This window comes from Pan paniscus, chromosome 13 (assembly GCF_029289425.2).
Source record: "Pan paniscus chromosome 13, NHGRI_mPanPan1-v2.0_pri, whole genome shotgun sequence".
Classification (NCBI taxonomy): Eukaryota; Metazoa; Chordata; class Mammalia; order Primates; family Hominidae; genus Pan; species Pan paniscus.
Genome location: NC_073262.2, coordinates 121,895,310 through 121,919,930, shown reverse-complemented (window position 1 = coordinate 121,919,930; position 24,621 = coordinate 121,895,310). Strand labels below are relative to the sequence as shown.

The window sequence follows — 24,621 nt, the reverse complement described above, 5'->3', positions numbered from 1 at the left end:
CACAGCAGGAGAGCGCCAGCTGCCAGTAAGGCCCTTCTAGGTGGGAACACTACGTTAGAACGAGGCTTCCTACACAGCTAGCAGTCTCCAAGGTGCTTTACATGATGAGTCCCATTTTACAGATGGAAAGACTGAGGCACAGAACTTGCTTGTGGTAACACGTAACACAACTTGTAAGATTGTAAGGTGCAATGGCTCATGCCTGTAATCCCAGCACTTTGGGAGGCTGAGGCAGGCAGATCACCTGATGTCAGGAGTTGGAGACCAGCCTGGCCAACATGGAGAAATCCCGTCTTTAGTGGCTCGCGCCTGTAATCCCAGCACTTTGGGTGGCTGAGGCAGGCATATCACCTGAGGTCAGGAGTTCGAGACCAGCCTGGCCAACATGGCAAAACCCTGTCTCTACTAAAAATACAAAAAAATTAGCCGTGTGTGGTGGCGGGTACCTGTAATCCCAGCTACTTGGGAGTCTGAGGCAGGAGAATCGCTTGAACCCGGGAGGTGGAGTTTGCAGTGAGCCGAGAGCGTGCCGCTGCACTCCAGCCCGGGTGACAGAGTGAGACCCTGTCTCACAAAAAAAAAAAAGATTGTAAGGTGGAGTTAGAGTTTGCACCTGGCTGACTAACCTCCTCTCTACTACCTCTCCTCTCAATTCTTTTTTTGTTTTTGGGGTTTTTTTGGAGACAGAGTCTTGCTCTGTCACCCAGGCTGGAGTGCAGTGGCGCGATCTCGGCTCACTGCAACCTCTGCCTCCTGGGCTCCAGCGATTTCCCTGCCTCAGCCGCCTGAGTAGCTAGGATTACAGGCACCCACCACCAAGCCCGGCTAATTTTTTGTATTTTTAGTAGAGACGGGGTTTCGCCATGTTGCCCAGGCTGGTCTGGACTCCTGAGCTTCAGACAATCTGCCCGCCTCGGCCTCCCAAAGTGCTGGGATTACAGGCGTGAGCCACTGCGCCTAGCCTCCTCTCAGTTCTTGGCAGCTGCTTTGTGCCCTTCTGCTGCCAGATTGAGGTGAGGCCTGAATAAAGTGATATTAGCAAAGTGTCTGCCACACCTTAGGCAAAACTATAGCAAAACTCTGCCAGTGAGTCTAGGCTAGGCCTGTGAGATGCTAGGACAGGCGTTCCCCTGGGGATAAAGGACACTTTCTGTCTCACCCCAGCTCCCAGAACCCTCCACCCTGTATAGTCCCAGAAGGCACACTCACCTGCATGTCAGGAGGTGTCCTTGGACAAATGGGGTGGACATGAAATAAGGCAAAAAGAGCCTTAGGCCTGGGGCTACTTGGGAGTTGGGGCTACTTGGGAGTTAGGGCTACTTACCTGTGCTGAGACTCAGTCTCCTTAATTAAAAAACAGGGCAAACACCATCTGCCCTGAGCAGGAGTGAAGGGACCCACCAGCAGACCACAGGCCCTCCCGCTGTCTCACCCACGCTCTGCTGAGGCTCAGTGTCAGTGATAGCCATCTCAAGGGCTAGACAGACGTAGAAGAAACAGCCATTTGCAAACTTCCACCCGACTCAGGATGGAGGTTTGAAATTCCTCTTTCAGGGTAGGCTGCTTCTTCACTTTGAGAAAAATATAGTAGAGGCCCTTTGGTGATTGACGGTGAAGCAAGAGCCTGTCCTGGAATGGAAGAGAGGCCTGGGGAGCCACCTGGCCCTGCCTGACAACGGAAAGGTGCTTGTCCCAGCACAGTGGCTGGAGATGAAAGGGAAGGGGTACCTGGCTTTTTCTTCCGTGGGCCCTGATGAGTTTGGGGCCTGGGGCCTGGGCCCTGGGTGGGCTGGACTCGTGCCACTCCACGTGCCACTGGCTCACACCTCGGGCTGAGCCAATGAAACCTACCCAGGGGCTTAGTCTGTGGGCCTCATGGGGGTACAGTTTAAAGGTTTCACTGTGTGTTCTCAGCTTTCTGTGCTTTCAGTCTTTTTTTTTTTCTTTCTTTCTTTGTGACAGTCTCACTCTGTTGCCCAGGTTGGAGTGCAGTGGCTTGATCTTGGCTCACTGCAGCCTCCGCCTCCCAGGTTCAAGTGATTCTCCTGCCTTAGCGTCCCGAGTAGCTGGGATTATAGGCATGTAGATGTGCACCACCACCACATCCAGCTTTTTGTGTTTTTGTTGTTTTTTGGGTTTTGTTTTTTTTTTTTTTTTGGTATTTTTTAAAGTAGAGATAGGGTTTTGCCACGTTGGCCAGGCTGGTCTCAAACTTCTGGCCTCAAGTGATCTGCCCGCCTCAGCCTCCCAAAGTGCTAAGATTATAGGCGTGAGCCACCGCACCCAGCCTCAGTTAAGTCTTAACTTGAGTATGGTCCTAGCTGTGCTGTGGAGTAGTACTAGGGGGTGAAGCCACTCATAAGGGGAACATTGGCTGCTAGGGAAAGCCGGCTGTAGGCTCCCAAGAGGTGAAAGCAAAGAATGAAGCATTGCTTGGGGTTCCATAACATACTTGGGGAGGGCAGCCTGGTCAAAGAAGGCATTTCTGCCTTCAACTGGCAAGGCCTGCACCTCTAGCTGTAGGGGCATAAAGGGAGGTGTGAGGCCTGAGGTGTCACCCACTGTCCCTTAAGAGGCCCTCCTGGGCCACCCCGGAAAGTAGGAACGCAAGAACACAACACACCACCAAGCTCTCAAAACTCAGTTTTATTGACTTCCAGCATTTCCCCCTGGATCTGAGCTCAGCCCAGCTGGTTTTGGTTTGTCTCTGAGGCTCAGTGTTACAGCGACTGGCTCCACCACTCCCCTCCCTGGCCACTGGGCTCCCCAGGCAGGGAGGAGGAGAGGCAGTCCATCTGTGATGTTGGAAAGAATGGGCAGCAGGGTCAGAGGCCAAAGAAAGCCATACAAGCAGCGGCATGCCTGGAGCTGCCATCACATGCCAAGCCCCACCACACACACGCCCCCGCGGGTGGCCTTGCCCTCGAAGCTCTCTGCCAGCCCACACTCCTCAGCCTTCTGGGGCCACACCCTGCTCAGGCAGACATGCTACTCGCCCTGGCTTGTTCCTGGGACCCCAGGCTGCCCAAGGGAAAGGTACCGCTCCCAGGTGCTGCGCGGCTCTGCCCTGCCCACTCTAACCCTGGGGCTAGCAAGATGTGTCAGGGGAACCAAGGCTCAGATCATTCCCCCTTCATCTACAACCCTGCCAGCCCTACAGGGATAAATCAAAAGACAAAATCTCCCCATCTCACAGCGAGTGACAAGCCGACCTGGGCTACTACATGTCCCAAGATGCACAGCTCCGTAACCACACACCACCTCCCCCAAGCAGGATCTATCAGAAATGAGGCCGGGCACACCGCACTCTGGGATTTGTAGTCCCCAGGAGCCAGCACCAAACACCCAAGGAAGAGAGTGCACAGGCTAAGACTACTGCCACCTCCCACCCAGCCCCTGCCCACCACCCAGGCCCCGGCTCTACACTCAGCATGGGTGAGGGGGAGAAATGGAGGGTCCCCTCCCAGCGCATGGGGGAAGGCGCTGTCCTGTTGGAACTGTGCAGCGATTCTGGATCCCGGCATCCAGCTCAGAACACATCTGGGGAGAGAGCAGGGGCGGGGTGACAGGAGAGAGCGTCAGCAGCAAGCTGTGGAGGATGGGGCTCAGCATGCAGACCTGGGCTGGCCGCATGGCCTCTCCCTGAGCCCTGATTTGTGGTAGGGAAGCAGTATGGGTGCAGTCCCCTCCTAGGCCTCCCTCTGGGGTCCCCCGGTCCTATCCCACCTCTTCAGGGTGAGCCAGCCTCACCTCTGCCTAGTCCTGAGGGTGAGGGCAGGCTGAGGCAACGAGAGGGAGGAGGAGTGGGCTCCAGTTCTGAATCTGGACAGCTGAGAGGCTCCCGCCCCACCCGGCTAGCCTCCCCAGAAGATCTCACAGCCCTACCGGCCCCAGCATCTTCCTCGCCACATTGAGGCCTTCTCGGGGAAGGAAGGAAGAAGGGAGTCCTAGCCAGACGGCAGTGAAAGCAAGCGATGCGGCCCGCAGGGAGTTGCAGAGAGAATGGGAGGGAGGAGAAGCAACACCAGAAGAGAAGCAACAGAGACGGTCAGAGCGGAACATGGCACAGAAACCAGGGTTGGGGGTCTGCAGCTGGTCCAGGAGAGCAGGAGGCTCCACTCTGCCTGCACTGCTCTCCAGTGGAGCTGCTGGCTCCGGCTCAGACAACCCTAGGCCAAGTCCTCCTTCCTTGACACCATCAGCAACACAGGTGGCAGAGTACCTGGGCACAAAAGGCCCAGCCCAAACCACTAATGCCCCTTGGAGCTCCCCATCCAATAAATGCAACCTGGCTCCTCGGGCCCCTCCACTGCCCTGACACCCCCCACCCTGGGCTTCACCAGGGACCTATCAGCCCTGGGCTGAGCACAGCAAATCCCAAGTCCACACTGGGGTGCGGGGGGCCTGGGAGGGAAACTTGTGGAGGGAGCATGGAGTTGGAAAGCAGTTCCTACAACTCAGGATACTCCCCTCTTCTCTTCCCACAGTGAGTCAGACCCCCAGTCAAGATCTGGATCAGATCAGGTTGGGCCCGGTGTTCAGAGGATGAGGCAGCGAGAGGCCTTCTCCTCTGGGGATGGGCTGCGTTTGGTTGCTTCACCCCTCGCACCCTCCTGGGTCCCCCCCAAGCCTGGATCTTGGTGCTGGGCCTTGGGCCGCCCCTGCCGTCGGTGCTGTGCCTCCCGCCCACCTGCGGGTTTCTTCCCAGCTGCCTCCATCTCTGACAGGCTGTAGGCCATGGCCAGCTGCAGGTCCTCATCCTCAGAGAGGTCGCTGTCCAAGGGGCATGAGGCAGGGGTCTGCTGGACCTGAGTGCCCCCAGACCTGGAAGTGACTGACGGCTGCTGCTCGCGACGGCTCAGCTCCAAGCCCAGTGCCAGGTCATCTGGGACACCTGCAAGAGTCACAGCCACCATGAGGCCCCAACCTGAGCCAGGGGTATTACTGCCAGGCTGCCTCACACAGTAACAACCCTGACCACTTAAGAGTCTCTTATTTGGAATTGGCACACATGCATTTTGGCACCTAGGGTTGTGATTTTGAGCACAAGGAAGTATTCAGCTCTACCAGGTAGGAGCTCCTACCCTTAGGCAAGTCACTCAACATCCCTACTCCTCCCTTTCCTCATCTAGAAAGTGGGAATGATGGCCGGGCACAGTGGCTCATGCCTGTAATCCCAACACTTTGGGAGGCCGAGGTAGAAGGATCACTTGAGCCTAGAAGTTCGAGACTTGCCTGGGCAACATAGTGAGACCCCATCTCTACAAAATATTTTAAAAATTAGCTGGGCATGGTAGCACACGCCTGTCATCCCAGCTACACAGGGGGCTGAAGTGGGAGGACTGCTTGAGCCGAGGAGGTCGAGGCTGTAGTGAGCCATAATCGTGCTGGGCTGAGCACAAAAGCAAGACCCTGTCTCAAAAAAAAAAAAAAGAAGAAAATGGGAATGATGATAGTGCCTTCATACTCAAATTGTTCCAATGATTAAATATGTCAGCCCATGTAAAGGGCTTGGTGCGCAGTGCTGGGAGTCAGCAGGCGTGAAAGGTTAGCTGTGGTGACGGCCCTGCACAGCATGGTGTTGCAGGGGCAGTTCTGCCCCGGGAATCGTGCGTCCTGAGTTTGACTCCTGGCTCCACTCCTTACTTGGAAGGAAAGAGTCTTGGGCCTGGGCTACTTGGAAGTTAGGGTCATTTAACTACGCTGCAGCTCAGGCTCCCCAAATTAAAACTGACTGGATACCATCTGCCCTGTGTACTCCCCCAGATGCTTGAAGAATACAGAGGATATCGTATATCTGGAAGTGCTTTAAAAATAGTAAAGTGCTTTGCAAATGTAAGGCACCCCACTCACAGTGACGGCGATGGCTTCGTGAGACTCCTCCGCCCCCTTCCCGGCATTGCCATCTCTGATCCTACCAGTCTGGCCTGTTGCCACTCCCTCCCAAGCCCTAAGTGAGTTCAGAGAGCAGCAGTTTGGGGAGGAGGCTGCTGAGGTTGGGGCTGGGGCTTCCTGCCAGGGGCTGGGTAGGGGAGCTGCTCCTCACCATTGATTGTGACTGACTTCAGCTGCCCATCCTCCTCCACTTCCACCCGCTCCTGCCCATTCTCCATGATTCTGTGGGAGACAGCACAGTTCAGGCAACGAGCAGTGACAGAATCCTGCAGGCACTGGTCCCAGTTCTGGCCACCGCAGTAGAGAGTGCAGACTGGGCCCTGCCCTCAAGGAGCCAACTTTCTATTTGAACACAGCTCCCCAGCAGACCTCTCAGCCCTCTATGGCCCCAGAAAGAGCTCTCACCTGCGTGTGGTGATGCGGCGTCCTTGGACAAAGGTGGTAGATGTAGAAACAGAGCGAAAAGCACCAGCCCCGGGACTGAAGGAGAAAGATGAGGAGGAGAAATCTGGCATCGGGACAAGGGAGGAGGAGGAGAGGTGGTTAGAAGAAGACTGCGCTGCCTGTTGTGGTCACCGAGGCTCCAGGCCTCCTCGCAGGGCTGCTGGAGGCAGGGCTCCCAACACAGGAGACAGGCTTGGAAAAGCAACAAGCTCAAGCCAGGGGTTCCAGGAATCGGAGCTTGCAAACGTGGGAAGGGGCAGAACTTACCGGAGTGCCCAGGGAAGGAGGAAGAGAAGGTAAAGAAGGGGCCTGAGTGTCGGGAACCCCGGTTCTGAAGCTCTGAGAAGGGGCCCAGGTCATCTGCAACAAGTAAACAGATTAGCAGTCATCTGGTAATGACATTTCCCCTCAAAAGTGTGTGAGCCCAAGTCTGGAAGTATAAACCACTAAGCAACTGGGTAGGGTTTTTCTTTTCTGCTTTTTAGTTGGGCTTATTTATAAATTCCTTTTTAATGTTGAATTCAAAAACACTCACTGGTTAATTCTGTCCACAATAAAGAATAAAGGAAGGAAGGAGGGGGAAGAGGGATGGAGGACAGATGGCTCTTTCAGTACAGGAAAATCATCATGACGCGATGACAGGCAGACACAGCTAGGAGTCCAGCTCTGCCATGTGTTATGTGACTCTGGGCTATTAACTGTGCCTCAGTTTTCTCATCTGCAAATGGGGAGAAAATTGCCCACCTGTCAGGGTTCACTAGAGACTTACGAAATGTAAAATATTTGGCACATATCTATCATTAAAAAATACCAGTATCTGTTTTATAGGTAATAATAACAATATTGTCACAAGATGCTTTGAGTCTTGCTTTCATGGCTGTTACTATAGAAGTCTAACAATGTATTATTGTTGTAATTTAATAAGGTGAGTCTGTGAAGTGTCACTGTTGGATTACGGGGGTTCTGGCACACGTGAGGTTCTGTCCCGGCTCTCACTGGACCCAGCTCCACAAAATCTTCTGTCCGTGGCATTCCCGTCCCCTCTCAGCCTTCCACCTCAGGGCCTCCCAGCTGATGGAAGGACAGGCCTGGAGGGGGAAGTTGAGCCATTCAGAGGCTTCCAGAGTCCACTCACCAAAGAGCTCTGCAAAAGGGTCTCCACTCCCAAAGAATTCCCGGAAGACCTCCTCGGGGCTGCGGAAGGTGAAGGTGAAGCCAGGCCCACCACTGCCAGCTTCTGCCCGAGATGGGCCAGTTCCTGGAAAGGCAGGATGAGGAGAGAGCTTAGGGCATGCATCCTGCCCTGAGCCGGGGGACCTCACCTAAGGCACAGCCAGGAGCCTGAGAGAGCCTCCATTGCAAGAATCTGCCCTGCCCCTCTCCTCCCTGCCCCACCTCCATTCCTGGGCCTCACCACTCCACCTACCTGTCCCTGTCAGCCCTTCCCGGCCATAGCGGTCGTAAATCTCCCGCTTGTGCTCTGCAAAAAGAGACCAGATCATTTCACCCTCCCTCTGGGATGGGCTCCCCTCCCAGGCTAGGACACTCAAAGGATTGTCCAGAGACTGACACTCTGACACTTGGTGGGGGAAAGCAGGCACAGCAGGGGACCCAGGGGACACAGGCTATAGGTTTAGGCAGCAACTCAGCCTTTCACACAGCTGGCCTCTTCTCATCTGGAAAATGGCTGTCATCACAACACCTACCGCACAGGGTTGTTGCAAAGATAAAATGAGACCATCCACGTAAACTGCCTACCAGTGCCTGACACATAGAAAGTGTTCAATAAATGTTAGCTAATGATTACTACATTATTATTCACCAGGGCTTAGCCTAAATGTCACCTTCTCGGAGAGGCCTTCTACAACCACCAGAACTAAAGCAAGTGCACATTATTCCCTAGCACTCCACCTGCCCTGTTTCTTCCCTCGGAATACGCTTCACAAGCTGTAACTGTGTCTGTGTGTGTGCCTGGTAGGTGTTGGTCTTCCCTGCCCCTCTGGGCAAAGACAGTGCCTGCTTGTCCTCCAGTTTCCCCAGCACCCAGCGAGTGCCGGACACTGTCACCATTCACTGAATTACTTTTCGAATGAATCAATAAAAAGGCAGACCTGGATTCATATTCCAGCTCTGCGTGGCCTTGAGCAAGTTACTTCACCTCTCTCAGCCTCAGTTTCCTTGCCTGTAAAATAGGGGTGATAGAACCTGCCTCATAGGACGGCTGTGAGAACTCATGGAGATGACACCCACCAATGCCTGGCACGCAGGAGGCTCAGCTCACATGAGTTACCTGCCCTGCTTCCTTCCCCTTTCAGGTCTCATGCCAGCCACTCCTACCAGACTCTGGGGAGCAGACACTGAGCTGTCCCTGTGGGAGGGGGGAGCTTAAATGTCAGGCTGGAAAAAGGCACAGAGGAAACTAGGTGGCAGAGACATTGCTTTAAGAAAATGTGAGCTGGGGCATGAAGTAGGGGGTGATGTGCTGGGTCCTGCCTGACCCCGGCCCTTACTGTCAGACAGCACTTCATATGCCTCGGCCACCTCCTTAAATTTCTTCTCAGCAAACTCTTTATTATCTGGGTTTTTGTCTGGGTGCCACTGGAGAGCCTTGCGCCGATACCTGCAGAAAGTGGGTGCAGAGGAGAGAGTCGGGGGACAAATGCAGGCACTTCCCACCCAGGAACCGAACGACCTGTTTTCCCACTAGCCTATCACTGTCCTTTCACCCCCGGGTCCCGGTCCACCCCAGCTGCTAGGGCTGCCGCTGCTGTGATATTTCCATCAAGTTCCACCCTCTCTCCTCCGCCACCAGTGCTGGGACCACATGTACAAGCGGATACAATGCCAGGGTCCCTAGCCCCTCCCTAGGGCTCACTGGACTGGGGCTGCAAAGGTTGGGGCACATGTGGCCTCGAAGAGTACAGGGACACCGGCCCCTCCTCCTCATAGAGCCTCTTTGCACTGCATCTTTGCACTGCAGCCTGAGAATGCCCAAATCTAGGGGGAAGGGGGAGGGGAGGGGAAAGGAGGAGGAGGAGGGGAAGATCAACTGGAGAACAACCCATAACACAGTGCAGCTCCCAGCGGAACTAACTACTTCACTCTCTGGACGTTCTCCTTGTACTCTACCAGGGGTCTCTTTCCTCCCTGCAGGTGTCACTCGGAAGAAGCACCCCAGTGCTTTCTAACGACCTGGTTCCCTCAGACACCTACAGGTGTCACTCTGAAGTGCCCCATGGTGGTGGCGGGTGGAGGGTGAGAGGTTTTCTGTTGCACACGGAGGCACTTACGCCTTCTTGATGTCATCAGCGGACGCACTTCGCGGCACGTCTAGGATCTCGTAGTAGGATGCCATGGCAACTGGTCAGTCGTCAGGCGGGCCTCCTTGGGGCTGCAGAAGAGAAGGAGTCAGGCGGAAAGAACCAAGAGCCCCACCCTGTGGCTGCAGCAGTCCCCCTCCCCGGGTGGCGGAAGGCGCTCCCAGTTGGAAGCGGAGCACACCGGGCTCTGCTTGCGGCCGGTGACTAGCTCCCTCCGGCAGCCTTATCTGCCCCCGCAGGCCGGGGCCAAGAGCTATCTCGACGCCCAGGCCCAGGAGCCCTATCGGGGCCCCCCAACTCCAGCAGTCCGATCCAGGGCCCCCAGCCTGACCCGGGCCCCCGGCCGCACCTCCTCCGCCAGGAGTCCCGGCCTCCTGCGGCGCCCCGCCCCTGCCCCCCGCCGGGAACCGTCTGGCACCCGCAGCCCGGCTCGCGGCTGCTGCGTAGGACGCGCCCGGCCCAGCTGTGCGCGCAGGCATGCGTCAGCGGTGCGGAAACTACTAGAGACCGGGAGAAGGCCGGCTCCGCCTGTCCCCTGGGGGGGTGGGGGCCTGCAGGGGCTGCCGGGAGAAGAGGGCGGAGCCGGCTATTTTGGGCACACACCCGGACGACGTCAGCCCCAGCTGGGACCTGGGAGACTGCGGCCCCGCCTCCATCCAAGCGAGACGCGCTCGCACGGAGGCTGGGGCAGCCCACAAACAAGCCGCTCGGCCCCCAGGTTCCTCTGTCACTTTCTTATAAACATGAGCGATGATCCTTGCTTACTCACCCACCTCGAGGACTCAGACTCTTCCCTCCCTCCCCCCACCACGGTTCTAACTCCTCCCCCTTCTTCAGCTCCCAGCTCCAGCCCCAGGTCCCCCAGCAGGCTGCCCTGGCTTTCCTGAGTAGGTCAGAACTGCCTTTTACAGCATCTCGTGGCATTTCCTTCATCAGGCTTGTTAGAGCCACAAATTAGCATTTATTGGTTTGATTATTTTTTATTACCATTCACCTCCCCCACTAGAATGTCGATTTCACAGGACAGGAATTGTGTGTTTTTTCTCACTGGTCTATTAGAGCAGTCGTAGGGGTTCAAAACTACCCGTGGGATGAATAAATAATGAACACCTGCAAACCTCTTGTTGACAGTTTTGACACATTTGGGGGAGGTGAGGTAAAGGGGGCCGTACAACGGAATTCCCCAGGTTCAAGTCTTCCCAAACTGATCCTGAGTAGGCCTATTCCACTTCAAAATGCTCCCTGGGTTCAGGCCTCATTGGAGAGTTAGGAAACCTTCCAGAACTGGCTCCTGCTTGATCCCATCCAGGCCAATCCAAAGGCATTAGCTGAGCATTTTTCTGCATTCAAGATGCTGCCAGGCCGTATAAAGAAGAATGTGGCCCAAGCCCTGCCTTTGCAGAGCTTGAACTTGATAAGATACCAGCCCATCAATGTAGCCCCCTGGGAAACCCGAGGCTTTGAAAACAGAGTACAACCTGGCATTACTGTGAGACTTGGGAAAATCTCTGAGCACTCTTTTTTTCTCACTAATTATAGGTAGTGCCTAGGGTTGTTTGAAAGTCAAATGAGACATGGTACGAATTAGGTGTTACTGCGGTCCTGCTGGCATCGCGATTGGCTCAAGCAATAATGGTTATGTGAGTCCAGAAAAGTGCTTTAGGCTGGGGGACCCAGGAATACTTCGCCAACGAGAAGGGTTTGAGGCGGACGTGAGAGAAGAAGGTGGTGTGAGTGTCCTGGTTTCCTGGCCGCCCACCATCAGAACCTCCTGCCTACATTTGGGGAATTCCCATCGCAAGGGCCCTAATGGAAAGCAGGCCACCATTTGCCACAAAGCCCCAGTGCTTGCTCTCCCTGACTCGGCTCTAGGGTTGCAGGCAGAAGACATGAGCTCCGCCAATCGGATGCTCCAACTGGGACTTTGAATCTGGAGCAAGTCACGGAATAGCAAGGCTGGTTTAGGAATTCATTTCTGCGGCGGCGGTGGAGGCGATGGGGCCAACAGCGGCCTCTAGTGTCTGGAGGAGGAAGTGTCAGCGCTACTGCCGCAGGTGAGGGACAAGAGTAGGAGGATCACTGCGGAGGGTGGAGTGGACAGGAGTCTCCTACACAGGCTGTCCTGTGCCCAACCTTGACTGTGGTACTGGCTGCCCAGCTTCCCTAGGTGCCTGTCTGATTGCTGACCCTTGTTTGCTGGCCGTTGCATTGATTCTGTGTGCTATCCGATATCTCTATAATTGTTGGGGGCAGGGGACTTGAAACAATTTGCCAGTTAGCTTCTGCTGTTTATAAGAGTCCTGACTGACACAAAGACTAAGGGTTAGACTTGGTATAAGAGGAAGGAGTGGTTGGGTTAAGTCACTCCAAATTTTCCAGATCTCTGCCTTTTTATTCTTACTCTGCTGTGCCAACAGACATTTGTCTAGCACCTACCGTGTATGTCTTGTTATATTAAGAAAAAGAATATAAAAAAGTTTAAATTCCAATCTCTGTGCTCAAGGGGATAGGACATAGACAAATGACAACCGAGGGAAATTATATGGAGCACATCTAGCAGACAAAGGTTTAATTTCCTTTGTCCACAAAGAAATGCCAACTAATGAAAGACAATGACATTTTTAAATGGACAAAGGGACAGGCAGCTCACAGAAGAGGAAATACTGGCTTTTAAACAAATGAAAAGATGCTCAATCTCATTCACAAAAAACTGTAAACTAAAGCTACAACAGGCCAGGCATGGTGGCTCATGCCTGTAATCCCAGCACTTTGGGAGGCCAAGGCGGGTAGATCACCTGAGGTCAGGAGTTTTAGATCAGCCTGGCCAATATGGTGAAACCCTGTCTCTACTAAAAATACAAAAAGTAGCCAGGCGTGGTGGCACATGCCTGTAATCCCAGCTACTCGGCAGGCTGAGACAGGAAAATCACTTGAACCCGGGAGGTGGAGGTTGCGGTGAGCCAGGATCGTGCCATTGCACTCCAGCCTGGGCAACAAGAGTGAAACTCCATCTCAAATAATAATAATTTTTAAAAGAATAATAATAATAAAGCTACAACAAAATACTTTGGGGTTTTGTTTTTTGAGATGGAGTCTTGCTCTGTCATCCAGGCTCCAGTGCAGTGGCACTATCTTGGCTCACTGCAACCTCCCAGGTTCAAGCAATTCCCCTGCCTCAGCCTCCCAAGTAGCTGGGATTACAGGCATGTGCCACCACCCCTGGCTAATTTTTGTATTTTTTGTAGAGATGGGGTTTCACCATGTTGGCCAGACTGGTCTCAAACTCCTGGCCTCAGATGATCCTCCTGCCTCAGCCTCCCAAAGTGCTGGGACTATAGGCCAGAGCCACTGCACCCGGGCACATGGCCCTAACAAAATACTTTGTTTCACTTATTGGATGATTGACAAAGACCAAAAAAAAAAAAAAGTTGAATACATTGTATGGGCAAGGCTGAGGGCACAGGCATTCTTATAGATTGGTAGTGGGAGGGTGGGTAATTTGATGTGACTTTTTTTTTTTTTTTTTTTTTTTTGAGGCAGAGTTTCACTCTTATTGCCCAGGCTGGAGTGCAATGGTGCGATCTTGGCTCACGGCAACCTCCGCTTCCCGGGTTCAAGCAATTCTCCTGCCTCAGCCTCCCAAGTAGCTGGGATTGCAGGCGTGAGCCGCCGTGCCCGGCCTGGTGTGACTTTTAAAGAGAGCAAGATTTAAAATGCATAATCTTTGACCCAGAAATCTCAATTCTAACAATGTATGGTCATACATATGTGCAAAAAAAATACATACAAGGGTTGCAGCATTCTTTTTAATAGCAAAAGATTGGAAACAATCTAAATACCCGTTAATAGCAGACTGGTAAAACAAGTGTTGGTATGCTATACGATGGAATATTATATTGTGACCAAATAGAATGAGGCATAGCTAACAGTATTCATATGGACCATCTTCCAGATTTATTATTAAGTGAAAAAACAAGGTGTAGAACAAAGTGTATACTAAATGTGCATACAAGCATGGTAGTACAGATGGAGCATCCCTACTCCAAAAACCCAAAATGTGAAATGTTCAAAAATTCAAAACTTTTTGAGTACCTGACATGATGCCACAAGTGGAAAATTCCATACCTGACCTCATATACACAAACTGCTTCATGCACAAAATTATTTAAAACATAGGCTGGGCTCAATGGCTCAGGCCTATAATCCCAGCACTTTGGGAGGCCGAGGCGGGAGGATCACCTGAAGTCAGGAGGATCACCTGAGGTCAGGAGTTTGAGACCAGCCTGGCCAACATGGTGAAACCCTGTCTCTACTAAAAATACAAAAATTAGCCGGCATGGTGGCAGGCACGTGTAATCCCAGCTACCTGGGAGGCTGAGGCAGGAGAATCACTTGAACTTGGAAGGTGGAGGTGCAGTAAGCCAAGATCACGCTATTGCACTCCAGCCTGGGCAACAATAGTGAAACTCCATCTCAAAAAACAAAACAAAACAAAACAAAAAAATTATTTAAAACATTATACAACATTCCCTTCATGCAATGTATATCAGGTGTATATGAAACATAAGTAAATTTCATATTTAGACTTGGGTTTCAGCCCCAAGATATTTCATTATGTATATGCGAATATTTCAAAATCTGAAAAAATCTGAAATCCTAAACATTTCTGTTCCCAAGCATTTCCGATAAGGGATATTCAACCTATATATATGTAGACATCTCTGGAAGGAAACACTAACAAAAACATTAACAGTGGTGGCTGCCAAGAGGGGAACAAAATGAAAGAGACTTATTTTTCTTGTTCCTAAATCTCTCTGATACTTTTTGAATTCTGAAGCATATGCACCTAATAACTGTTCAAATTCATACTAATTGTTAAAAATTGAGTTGGGGAAATAAGACATTGACAAGAAGCCAAGTGCTGTCATACAAGGCAGCCCACACCAAGTGCCAAATGAAAAATAGAGACCGAGGTAGGTGCTAAAAGAATCCAGAAAAGGGAGAGCTCCCTGGGGCTGGGTAGGTTCTGGATGGCTGTGACCTAAGCTGGAAGGAATGGCAACATTGAGACAAGCAGGGGGAGGTGGCGTTCCAGAAGGAGAGAATGGTGACAACACAGCTTTGAAGCCAGGCGTGTTCCTGACACATCAGAGCCCAGGGAATAAATTTGTTGGGTAGAATCTGAGCTTGGGAACCTGTCTCTTTTGTCTGCCTGAAGGAGGCAATTGTACTTTGGCTTAGAATCATCAGGGATGAAAGCATTTCTCCTGCACTGAGGGAGTCCCCAGGAGCCAGGCTGGGTGGTGCTCCTAGCTGCCTCAGGAGGTCTGGGTTGCCACCTCTCCACACCCATACCCAGTCCAACCCAGGCCTGCCAGGGCCTGCCAGCAGAGTATTACTAGCAGGAAGACCTCAGGGAGATGGCTATATAGCTGCCCAGGGTGGGCTGGCTGGTTCAGCAGACAGGAAGGGAGACGAGCTGCCTCTCTCGATCCCTAGCCATCTTGGCAGGTGAAGAGCTCACCTCCCTCCCCACCCCCAATCCTGGCCTCTCCCAGGCCCTCACCACCTCCTAGGAGATGTTGGGGGATGTTTTCCAAAGGGCACTGATAGCCCCAAAATCTGGCCCCAAAGAAGCCTCTACCCCCATTCAGACCCAGAAGCTGGGACTCTCCCCTCTACATTGATGCCCTCCTTCCCAGAGCCTGGGCAGGGCATTGTGAAGCGTCACCCACTCCCTGCCCCTGAGGCACCTGAGTCACTGTCTGGGCACTCGGGACCTGGCAGGCTGAGAAGAGGTGGTGTCTGGAGGGCTGCCTGGAACCACTGTGAGCAGGAAGTGAGGGCACCTAAGAAAAAGGTGGGGGAGCAACATATGATTTGGTGCAGGCTAACCTGGGTTTGAATCCCAACTCCTCCATTTACCACCTTGGGCGAGTCTTTGAGTCTCAGTCTCCACATCTATAAAATAGGTGTTCATTGAACAAGTTCATCCAACAAATGTTAATCATCTAATATGCCAGGCAACACTGGGGTGTTGAGAGTAGAACAATGAAAAACAGTCCAAGGCCTGTCTGAGAGCTTCTGTTCCAGTGGGTGTAATAACTGTATTAACCTCAGAATTAAACAAGATCTTATGGATACAGGACCTAGCACATAGTAGATGCTCACTAAATGATGGCTATTTCTTGGGGTGTGAAGGGCTCCCAGAGTAACACCTTTTCCTTTCCCAAGTTTGAAACCAGTTGATAGAAAGACGCATAAGTCAAATATATGGAGATTTAAAAGTCAGCCCTTTTAGCAAGGCATGGTGGCTCATGCTTGTAATCTCAACACTTTGGGAGGCCAAGGTGGGAGAATTACTTGAGCCCAGGAGTTCGAGACCAGCCAGGGCAACATAGTGAGATCCTGTCCTTACAAAAATATTATTGTATTGTATTTTTTTTATTTATATTTATTTTTTTGACATGGAGTCTGGCTCTGTCACCTAGGCTGGAGTACAGTGGCACTATTTCAGCTCACTGCAAATTCTGCCTCTTGGTCTCAAGCGATTCTCCTGCCTCACTCAGTCTCAGGATTTAAAATTTGCCATCTGTTTGGAAGTGGGGGTGGGAAGCTGTGTGTGCATGATGCCACAGGACTGTTAAAAGGTCAACTGTCTTTATCAAAAAGTGGTGAGTGTCAGGGCCGGGCATGGTGACTCACCCCTGTAATCCTAGCACTTTGGGAGGCTGAGGCTGGTGGATCACCCGAGGTCAGGAGTTGGAGACCAGCCTGACCAACATGGTGAAACCCTGTCTCGACTAAAAACATAAAATTAGCCAGGCCTGGTGGTGCATGCCTGTAATCTCAGCTACTTGGGAGGCTGAGGCAGGAGAATAGCTTGAACCCAGGAGGCGGGGGTTGCAGTGAGCCGAGATCGTGCCATTGCACTCCAGCCTGGACAACAAGAGTAAAACTCCATCAAAAAAAAAAAAAAGTGGTGAGTGTTGACAGAGATTACTGGGAGGTAAGCCTCCTACCCTTACAAGCCATTCTCCCTGTGTGGCAGCCACTGCACCATTCTTCTGCCTCAACCAACTCCAGTGTCAGGGCTCTCTATTACCCCAACCTCCTGCCTGGAGAAGACAAGCCTCCAGATCACAGGATGGGCTAGTGGGCACTAGATTACTTTAAGGATCACTTCGGATCCTCCTGGCCTCACCGGGCTCTTGTTGCAGCTCCATGTGGGGTTCCACTGACTTCACATATGTGCAACTTAATAGCACCTCCTCCTCGCCCAGGGTTTCCTGATGACTCTACAGCCCAAGTGTGTGCAATCCACCAGTGCAGGGGAATTAATGCTTGATGGGGCGAAAGTTTAACTAGTGGAAGAATAGAGCCAGTGCATAAACCCCACCCCCAGCCCTCACCTGCCCACTCACCCAAGGATGGTTCTGAGATGCCATTTATTCAGCTGCATTTTCTCTAGGGTGAATTTTTCCTCCTTCTGTGCCTTACTTCCCTTGGCCCCCATTCTATTTGCTGTAATTGCACTCTGTAATGAAATCTAAAATCAGATCTGCTTTCTGGGGAATAGAGGCTAAGACACCAGCGTTCCTTTCTCTCATGGAGAAGAAGCCCTCCCCCCATGGTTTTCCCCCAGAGAAAAAGACATTCGTGAGACAATAAGGCCACAGCACTTTATGTAGGACAGACACACAGTATTCCCCTAGTATTCATCCCCCCATCTTTTCTTCCCCCCACTCCACACTATCCATGCCCACCTCCTTGTAATCCTTCTCCAGGGCAGTCATATCCTCATGGGCCTTGGAGAACTCACCCTCCTCCATGCCCTCACCCACATATCAGTGCCCAAACGCCCTCTTGGCATACATCAGGTCAAACTTGTGGTCCAGGCGGGCCCAGGCCATAGTGATGGCTGTCATGTTGCTCAGCATGCACATGGCACGTTGCACTTTACCAGGTCACTCCCAGGCACCACAGTGGGAGGCTGGTGATTGATATCAACCTTAAAGCCTGTGGGGCACCAGTCCACAAACTGAATGCTGCACTTGGTCTTGATGGCAGCAATGGCAGCGTTGACATCCTTGGGCACCACATCTCCATGGTATAGCAGGCAGCAGGCCATGTACTTGCCGTGCCGGGGATCACACTTCACCATCTGGTTGGCAGGCTCAAAGCAGGCATTGGTAATCTCTGCCACCGACAGCTGCTCGTGGTATACCTTTTCTGCAGAGATGACTGGTGCATAGGTGGCCAGGGGGAAGTGGATGTGAGGTAGGGCACCAGGTTGGTCTGGAACTCTGTCAGGTCCACATTGAGGGCCCCGTCAAAGCGCAGAGAAGCTGTGATGGAGGAGACAATTTGGCTAATGAGGCGATTGAGGTTGGTGTAGGTTGGGCGCTCGATGTCTAGGTTGCGGCGGCAGATGTCATAGATTGCTTTGTTGTCCGCCATGAAGGCACAGTCTGAGTGCTCCAGGGTGGTGTGGGTGGTCAGGATAGAGTTGTAGGGCTTGACCATGGCTGTAGACACCTGGGGGGCTGGGTAGATGGAGAATTCCAGCTTGGATTTCTTGCCATAGTTAACAGAAAGCTGCTCCATCAGGAATGAGGTGACGTCAGAGCCAGTGCCCCCACCAAGGCTGTGGAACACCAGGAAGCCCTGAAGTCCTGTACACTGGTCAGCCTAGACAGGGAAGGGGAGGGGAAATGTGGGGCATGGAGCACAGCTGATGGACAGAAAAGAACCAACTTGTGCTGTTTTAAATTCCCAAAAGTTTCATGAACTCCATGGAAGACTTTTCCAAGAGCACAAAAGAGATCCTCATAGAGTGGGTCCAGGGCCCACTCTTTCTCCTCCCTGTCCCTCTTCCTCTGAAATCTCCTGAGGCCCTTAACACAGAGCTCTGTTGTATGCTGGAAAAGAGGGGTATGATGGTGGGTGGAGTTGGCTGTCTAGGCTGACCAGTGCACAGGACTCCAGGGCTCCCTCATCTTGTCGTCATAACTTGCCAACTCCACCCACCATCACACCCATGCCCCGCTGATTTAACTTTGGATGTTTCTAGAGGGTTTCTCTACTAAGAACAACAATCCAGGAACCTCATCCCCATCCTTTGTAGAAGCCAAAGCCAATCACAGAGGCTTTGGGCTGACATTCTTTGAATCCCTGACTTTCACAGGGACTTCTGCCCACATCCTTGTAACACAAGGTGGTATTCTGGGAACGCTTATGGAACCCCACAACTTGGCCAGGCAGCCCATCAACATGTTTGCCTTAATGGACACCCTGCCTAGCATCAGGCCAGCCACTTCGGAGATACAGGGGACACCAGCTCCAGCTGGAACCTACAGTTGGCCCCCCGATCAGAGTGCAGGGCCTCTCCTCATTGGTCCTGATCCTGTGTGTTTCTCCCAGAGGCTGAAGCTGTCCTTCCCCAATCTGGTGTCCAGACTACCTCACAACAGGAATCCAGATTCATTCCCCCTGCCCCAGCCCTCAGTCCTTTCCTCACCGGCTTCCGAATCCGGTCCAGTAGCAGGTCGATGAACTCCTTCCCAATGGTGTAGTGGCCCCAGGCATAGTTATTGGCAGCATCTTCCTTGCCTGTGATGAGCTGCTCTGGATGGGAGATCTGGCGGTATGTGCCTGTTCAAACTTCATCTGCAGTGGGCAGAGTTTTGGGCCCCACCTCCCTTTGCAATCCAGCTGCTGGAGCCCCAGGGGACCTGAAGGGAGTGGGGTCACTGGGTCCCAGGTTCTGCATTCAGGCTGCTGCTATTACCTGCTTGGATGTGTTTGTGCTGCTTGGATGTGTTTTTCAATAAGGAAAGGGATGTGGAGTGGCCTACAGACTCAGGAGCTGAGTAACAGTGATTCTGTACATGTGGAGTTCTAATTGGCTGCAGCACCTGGGACGCTATACCACAGACACCATGCTCTGCAGTTATGGAGTAGGACTTGCTGTGGTACCCAGGGACAAGGTTGTGGCTGGGACTGATCATCACAGCGGGCTCCAGATCCACAAACACCGCCTGGGGCACATGTTTCCCAGCCCCAGTTTCACTAGAAAAGGTGTTGAAGGAGTCATCCCCTCCCCTGATGGTCTTGTCACTGGGCATCTGCCCATCAGACTGAATCCTATGTTCCAGGCAGTAGAGCTCCCAGCAGGCATTGCCAACTGCACACCGGCCTGCCCCACGTGGACTGAGATGCACTCACACTGAGTGGGCAAAGGGCAGAGAACGGCCTTCACAGAGGGAAACATATCATGCCTGGACATGGTTCCTGCCTGCCTTCCTTGAGTGGCTCTTTGGCTGAGGGCCAAGGTTCCTGGACTCTACTCTGCTTGCCTCGCCTCCTGCATCTAAGCATTTACTGGTGGCACTGAGGAGCAACAGGCATCGGCTGTAGGGGCTGGGCCAAAATCATTGGGGGAAGCAGAAGATGCGGGCAGTTCTGAGATTATAGACTCTTGCTCAGTGCCTGTCTCAATGAGCAACATTGAAGGAATCGAATGAATCTAGAAGTGCAAGATAATCTACCCACCAGTGTCCAGAAAGAAATTAGGAGCCATTGGTGAGGGAAGCAAGGGAAAATAGTACAAAGATAAAGCACAGGAGACATTAACTCCAAATTTGGAATAATGGTGCTCTCTGGCAGGGGAAGCAGATAGATGCAATTGGAGACAGATTCTATTTCTCAAGCTTGATAGCTGCTGTTCATCACATTATTCTTTTCTTTTTTTCTTGAGACAGAATCTCACTTTGTCACCCAGGCTAGAGTACAGTGATGTGATCATCGTTAACTATAGCAGTCTTGGACTCCTGGGCTCAAGGGATCCTCCTGTCTCAGCCTCCCGAGTAGCTGGGACTACAGGCATGCACCACCATGCCTGGCTAAGTTTTAAATTTTTTTGTAGAGACAGGTCTTGCCATCTTTCCCAAGTGGGTCTTAAACTCCTGGGGTCAAGCAGTCTACCTGCCTTGGCTTCCCAAAGTACTGGGATTACAGGCATGAGCCACCGCCGCCCAGCCTATCATGTTATTATTTATACCTTTTTGCATTCCTGAAATATTTCTTAATTGTTTAATGAGGATGACTTCTCCAAAAATGTAACACTTCATTGACTATTTTTATATAACACAAAGGCCTGACTTTTCATGATTTTTAGATGACTGAGATTAATCCATAAATAATCTGTATTCCAGCCCAATTACTTCTCTACTTGTCTTGAGCAAAAATCTTAACCTCTTTGTCAATGTTCTCCTTTTGAAATGTGGACAATAATAAGAGCCCCTCCTAGAAAAACTATGAGAATTAAGTGAAAGAATGCATGCAAAGTGCCTGGCCCACTGCCTAACACACACTAGGGCGTGCCATGCATGTTGGGTTCCCCTTCCAATTTCCCACCCTCAATCCCTGATGTCATAGTAAGAGAAGGTAATGAATTGAGGCTGGGCGCAGTGGCTCAAGCCTGTAATCCCAGCACTTTGGGAGGCCAAGGCAGGTGGATCACTTGAGGTCAGGAGCTCGAGACCATCCTGACCAACATGGTGAAACCCCATCTCCACTAAAAATACAAAAATGGTGTATACTTATAATCCCAGCTACTCGGGAGGCTGAGGCAGGAGAATTGCTTGAACCCAGAAGGTGGAGGTTGCAGTGAGCCGAGATTGCATCACTGCACTCCAGCCGGGGCAACAGAGTGAGACTCCGTCTCAAAAAAAAAAAAAAGATAATGAGTTGAGCTGAGACCTCAAGGACAGGAGAAATCCCAGGTCCAATCCTGGGGCTGCCTTGGCTCACCAATCACCTGCCTGGTGCTGCACCTCTGAGCCTGACCAGCCAGTTCTGTCCACAGACCCAGACATCGTCCTGGCCCCCAGAACTACTAGCCCATGCAAGGTGTCTCTGGCCCCTCTGGGAATGATGTCTCACACTGGAGGCAGCAGTTTTGGGGCAAAGAACTCAGCCCCTGGCCGGGTGCAGTGGCTCACGCCTGTAATCCCAACACTTTAGGAGGCCGAGGTGGGCAGATCACAAGGTCAGGCGATTGAGACCATCCTGGCCAACATAGTGAAACCTTGTCTCTACTCAAAATACAAAAATTAGCCGGGTGTGGTGGCAAGCACCTGTAGTCCCAGCTACTTGGGTGGCTGAGGCAGGAGAATCGCTTGAACCCGGGAGGCAGAGGTTGCAGTGAGCCGAGATTGCACCACTGCACTCCAGAATGAGACTCCGTCTCAAAAAAAAAAAAAACAAAAAAAAGAACTCTGGAGTCACACAGACCTGGCCTCAAACCCCCATCTCTCTGTGATCCAATACAAGTCATTTCACCTCAGCTTCCCTAGCACCTTTTTCATGACTGTAGAAAGAGAAGAATCTCATAGCCGGCGGCCTGTGTTGTTACATTGCTTAGTTCTGCTTATTAAGCACTAATAAGGTGCCAGGTGAAGGTGGCACTTTATACACATTATCTCATTTAATCTTTACCACATTCACCTTAGGTAGGTAGTTTTATTACCCCCAATTTATAGATGAGGAAACTGACCCTCAGAGAAGTCAAGTAGCTTGCTCAAGGCCATGAGCAAAACCAAGAATATTTAGAGCAGGGACGGCCTGGCACCAACCATGCTCTTAACTGTTCTTCTATCCTGCCTGGTAGGGAGGTGGGTAAAAGATATCAAATAAGCCCCAGGCACAGCCAGCTCTTGACAGATGGGAGCACCCCCTTTTCCCTCCTCCTTCTTCTCCCCACTGATCTGTAACTGACATGAGAGGTCAGACAAAGGCACAGCAGATGGGCAGGGTGGAGGGAGGAACCAGAGGGGAGAAGCTTCCATGGAGGATGTGTCCCCATGGTGGGAAGGTGGGATCAGAGCCCGACAGTGAACCTGTGGCAAGGCCCAGGGTCTGGAGATCCTCAGCCAGCAGAGGAAATCACCTACACTTTCTGCTCAAGTCCTGCTTCCCCCACACTCCCCACACCTAAATTCAGACCCCCTCAGCAGCCCTGCTTCTCAGCCTAGGCTCAGCCCCACAACCTGGTTACCATTAAACTTTCCTTCCCTACACCCTGTGATGCCCCCCACACCTGCACATTTGGGGGCCACAGCCACATCTGGAAGTCTCTTTCCCTCTCCCCACCTCACCACATACTGTAGCCCCATCACCATGTGGACTCCCAAGGTACCTTCACGCCAGATATCTTGGGCCCACTGGGACCCTCACTTGCATGCTCAGTCCCCGCAAGGCCCCTTCTACTCACCATGCTGCCTGGACAGGGGCTGGCTGGGGTCTTGTCTCTCTGTCTGCTGCAGGATAGTGAGCAGGGATAGATCTGTGAGAGGCCTGCAGCGGCCAGCCAGCCTCCTCCTTATACTCGCTGGGTGGCTCTCAGCAGGTGGATGTTGTTAGAAACGGCCTGGGAGGGCAGGGCCTGTTGACTTGGTCACAGAGTACGAGGCAAGCACTGGGCCTGCACCCAAACAGGGGAGCCAGCTGAGGTGGGCAGAGGAGGGGCCAGGGCTAGTAACTCCACACAGGTATCCAGGCCTCTGGGTACATGGTATCTGTTGTCAGTCACGCAATCCCATTTCCTGGTGGCAGAGCCTGCACTTCATAGGTGGAAGATGATTTAGAAATCAAGACCCTGAGCTCCAGCACCACCCCCACCCATCAAACCCCTGCACTCCCCTGCCCTAGGGTTGCTGAGGGCTGTAAGTCGACTGTGGGTGGGACTAAGAAGATCTCTGCAATGATCCAGAAATAATGAGTCCTCTGCCAAGAGATCAAGCCTCAGGACATCCTGCCTGGAAACTCAGAATATCATACAACAAGCGACCTAGAGCTTGGTTTTAATCCCACCTCTAATAGCTACTAGCAATTAAAACTTATTTTTTTCTCTCTCTCTGGAGAATGGGGAGAGGTAGTATTACGAGGTACTAACAAGGTAACCTTTCTTAAGTGCTTAGTCCAAAAGAGCTGTTGCTCTCCAAGGGCAAAGCAAGAGGATGAGCAGGGCCTCAAGGCACTTCCTAAATGTCTCTTCCTAGGCCATGGCAAGTCACTGCTGCTCTAGCCTGGCCTTATGTCCCCAGAAAAGGAGTCTCCCGATAGTCTTAGGCAAAATTCTGAAATAAAAAGGCTAGTCTCTAGCATTTGTATCCTGCTTTATGCATCTTTTTTTTTTCTTTTGAGAAGGAGTCTTGCTCTGTTGCCCAGGCTGGAGTGCAGTGGTGCAATCTCAGCTCACTGCAACCTCCACCTCTGGGGTTCGAGCGATTCTCCTGCCTCAGCCTCCTGAGTAGCTGGGATTACAGACACCTGCCACCAGGCCTGGCTAATTTTTATATTTTTAGTAGAGACACGGTTTCACCATGTTGGCCAGGCTGGTCTCAAACTCCTGGCCTCAGATGATCCACCTGCCTCAGCCTCCCAAAGTGCTGGGATTACAGGCATGAGCCACTGCGCCTAGTCTGCTTTATGCTTCTTAAGGCACCTTCTCTCCGTACCTCCTTTGAATCCCTCAACAACTCTGTAAGGTAGGCAAGGCAGGGCCTCCCTTTCCCAGGATGAAGGAAAGGAAATTGAAATCCCTAGTGTCCTGCCTGAGGTCACATGGGGATTAATTAGTGCTGGAATTAAGATTTATCTAGGACTCGGGCTCTGCTTCCCCTCTTTCCACATGGCAGAGTGTGCACAGCAGCCCCTCCTCGGTCTTTATCTCCTTCCTCCCAGTCTTCAGTTCCATGGCCAGCCAGGGTCACTCCCTTTTGTACCCCTCAACTGTCTTGCCTCCCGCTAGCTTCAACATCCTTGTTTGACTAAACCAGAACCCTGGTTAAATTTGTTTTGTCCCCAGCTCTGTGTCTGCACTCACCCAGCTAAACAGTGACCATAGAAAAATCCAGAACCATGCTGACTGATGTTTCGAACGCATGGCCACTAGCCT

General features: G+C 52.1%; 1 protein-coding gene and 1 pseudogene across 2 annotated transcripts; both read right to left on the bottom strand.

The window, feature by feature from the left end:
• Positions 1 to 2,631: 2,631 nt before the first annotated feature.
• On the bottom strand, positions 2,632 to 10,209 carry DNAJB2 (DnaJ heat shock protein family (Hsp40) member B2). 2 transcript variants are annotated; one of them, XM_003818655.4, is made up of 10 exons: positions 10,009 to 10,209; positions 9,630 to 9,730; positions 8,850 to 8,959; positions 7,766 to 7,819; positions 7,475 to 7,597; positions 6,607 to 6,699; positions 6,301 to 6,403; positions 6,047 to 6,117; positions 4,691 to 4,894; positions 2,632 to 3,540 (listed from the first exon to the last, which is right to left on the bottom strand). In XM_003818655.4, the coding sequence occupies exons 2-10, from the start codon at positions 9,692 to 9,694 to the stop codon at positions 3,530 to 3,532; spliced, it is 834 nt and encodes a 277-aa protein (XP_003818703.1). In that variant the 5' UTR covers positions 9,695 to 9,730; positions 10,009 to 10,209; the 3' UTR covers positions 2,632 to 3,529. The 2 variants fall into 2 exon arrangements, with proteins under 2 accessions (XP_003818703.1, XP_034811102.2); XM_034955211.3 differs by having other exon boundaries at positions 2,632 to 4,894; positions 10,009 to 10,207.
• Positions 10,210 to 17,362: 7,153 nt separating this feature from the next.
• Positions 17,363 to 19,997, bottom strand: LOC100968137 (tubulin alpha-1B chain-like; annotated as a pseudogene).
• Positions 19,998 to 24,621: the final 4,624 nt, after the last annotated feature.

What these genes read in the sequence shown, in the direction of transcription:
- DNAJB2 (XM_034955211.3), bottom strand. Translation starts at nt 9,694, where the DNA reads ATGGCATCCTACTACGAGATCCTAGACGTGCCGCGAAGTGCGTCCGCT. An exon ending in GCTGATGACATCAAGAAGGC is followed by an intron (nt 8,960 to 9,629) that starts GTAAGTGCCTCC and finishes CACTTTCTGCAG; the next exon opens with GTATCGGCGCAAGGCTCTCC. An exon ending in CGCCGCATCACCACACGCAG is followed by an intron (nt 6,118 to 6,300) that starts GTGAGAGCTCTT and finishes TGTCTCCCACAG; the next exon opens with AATCATGGAGAATGGGCAGG.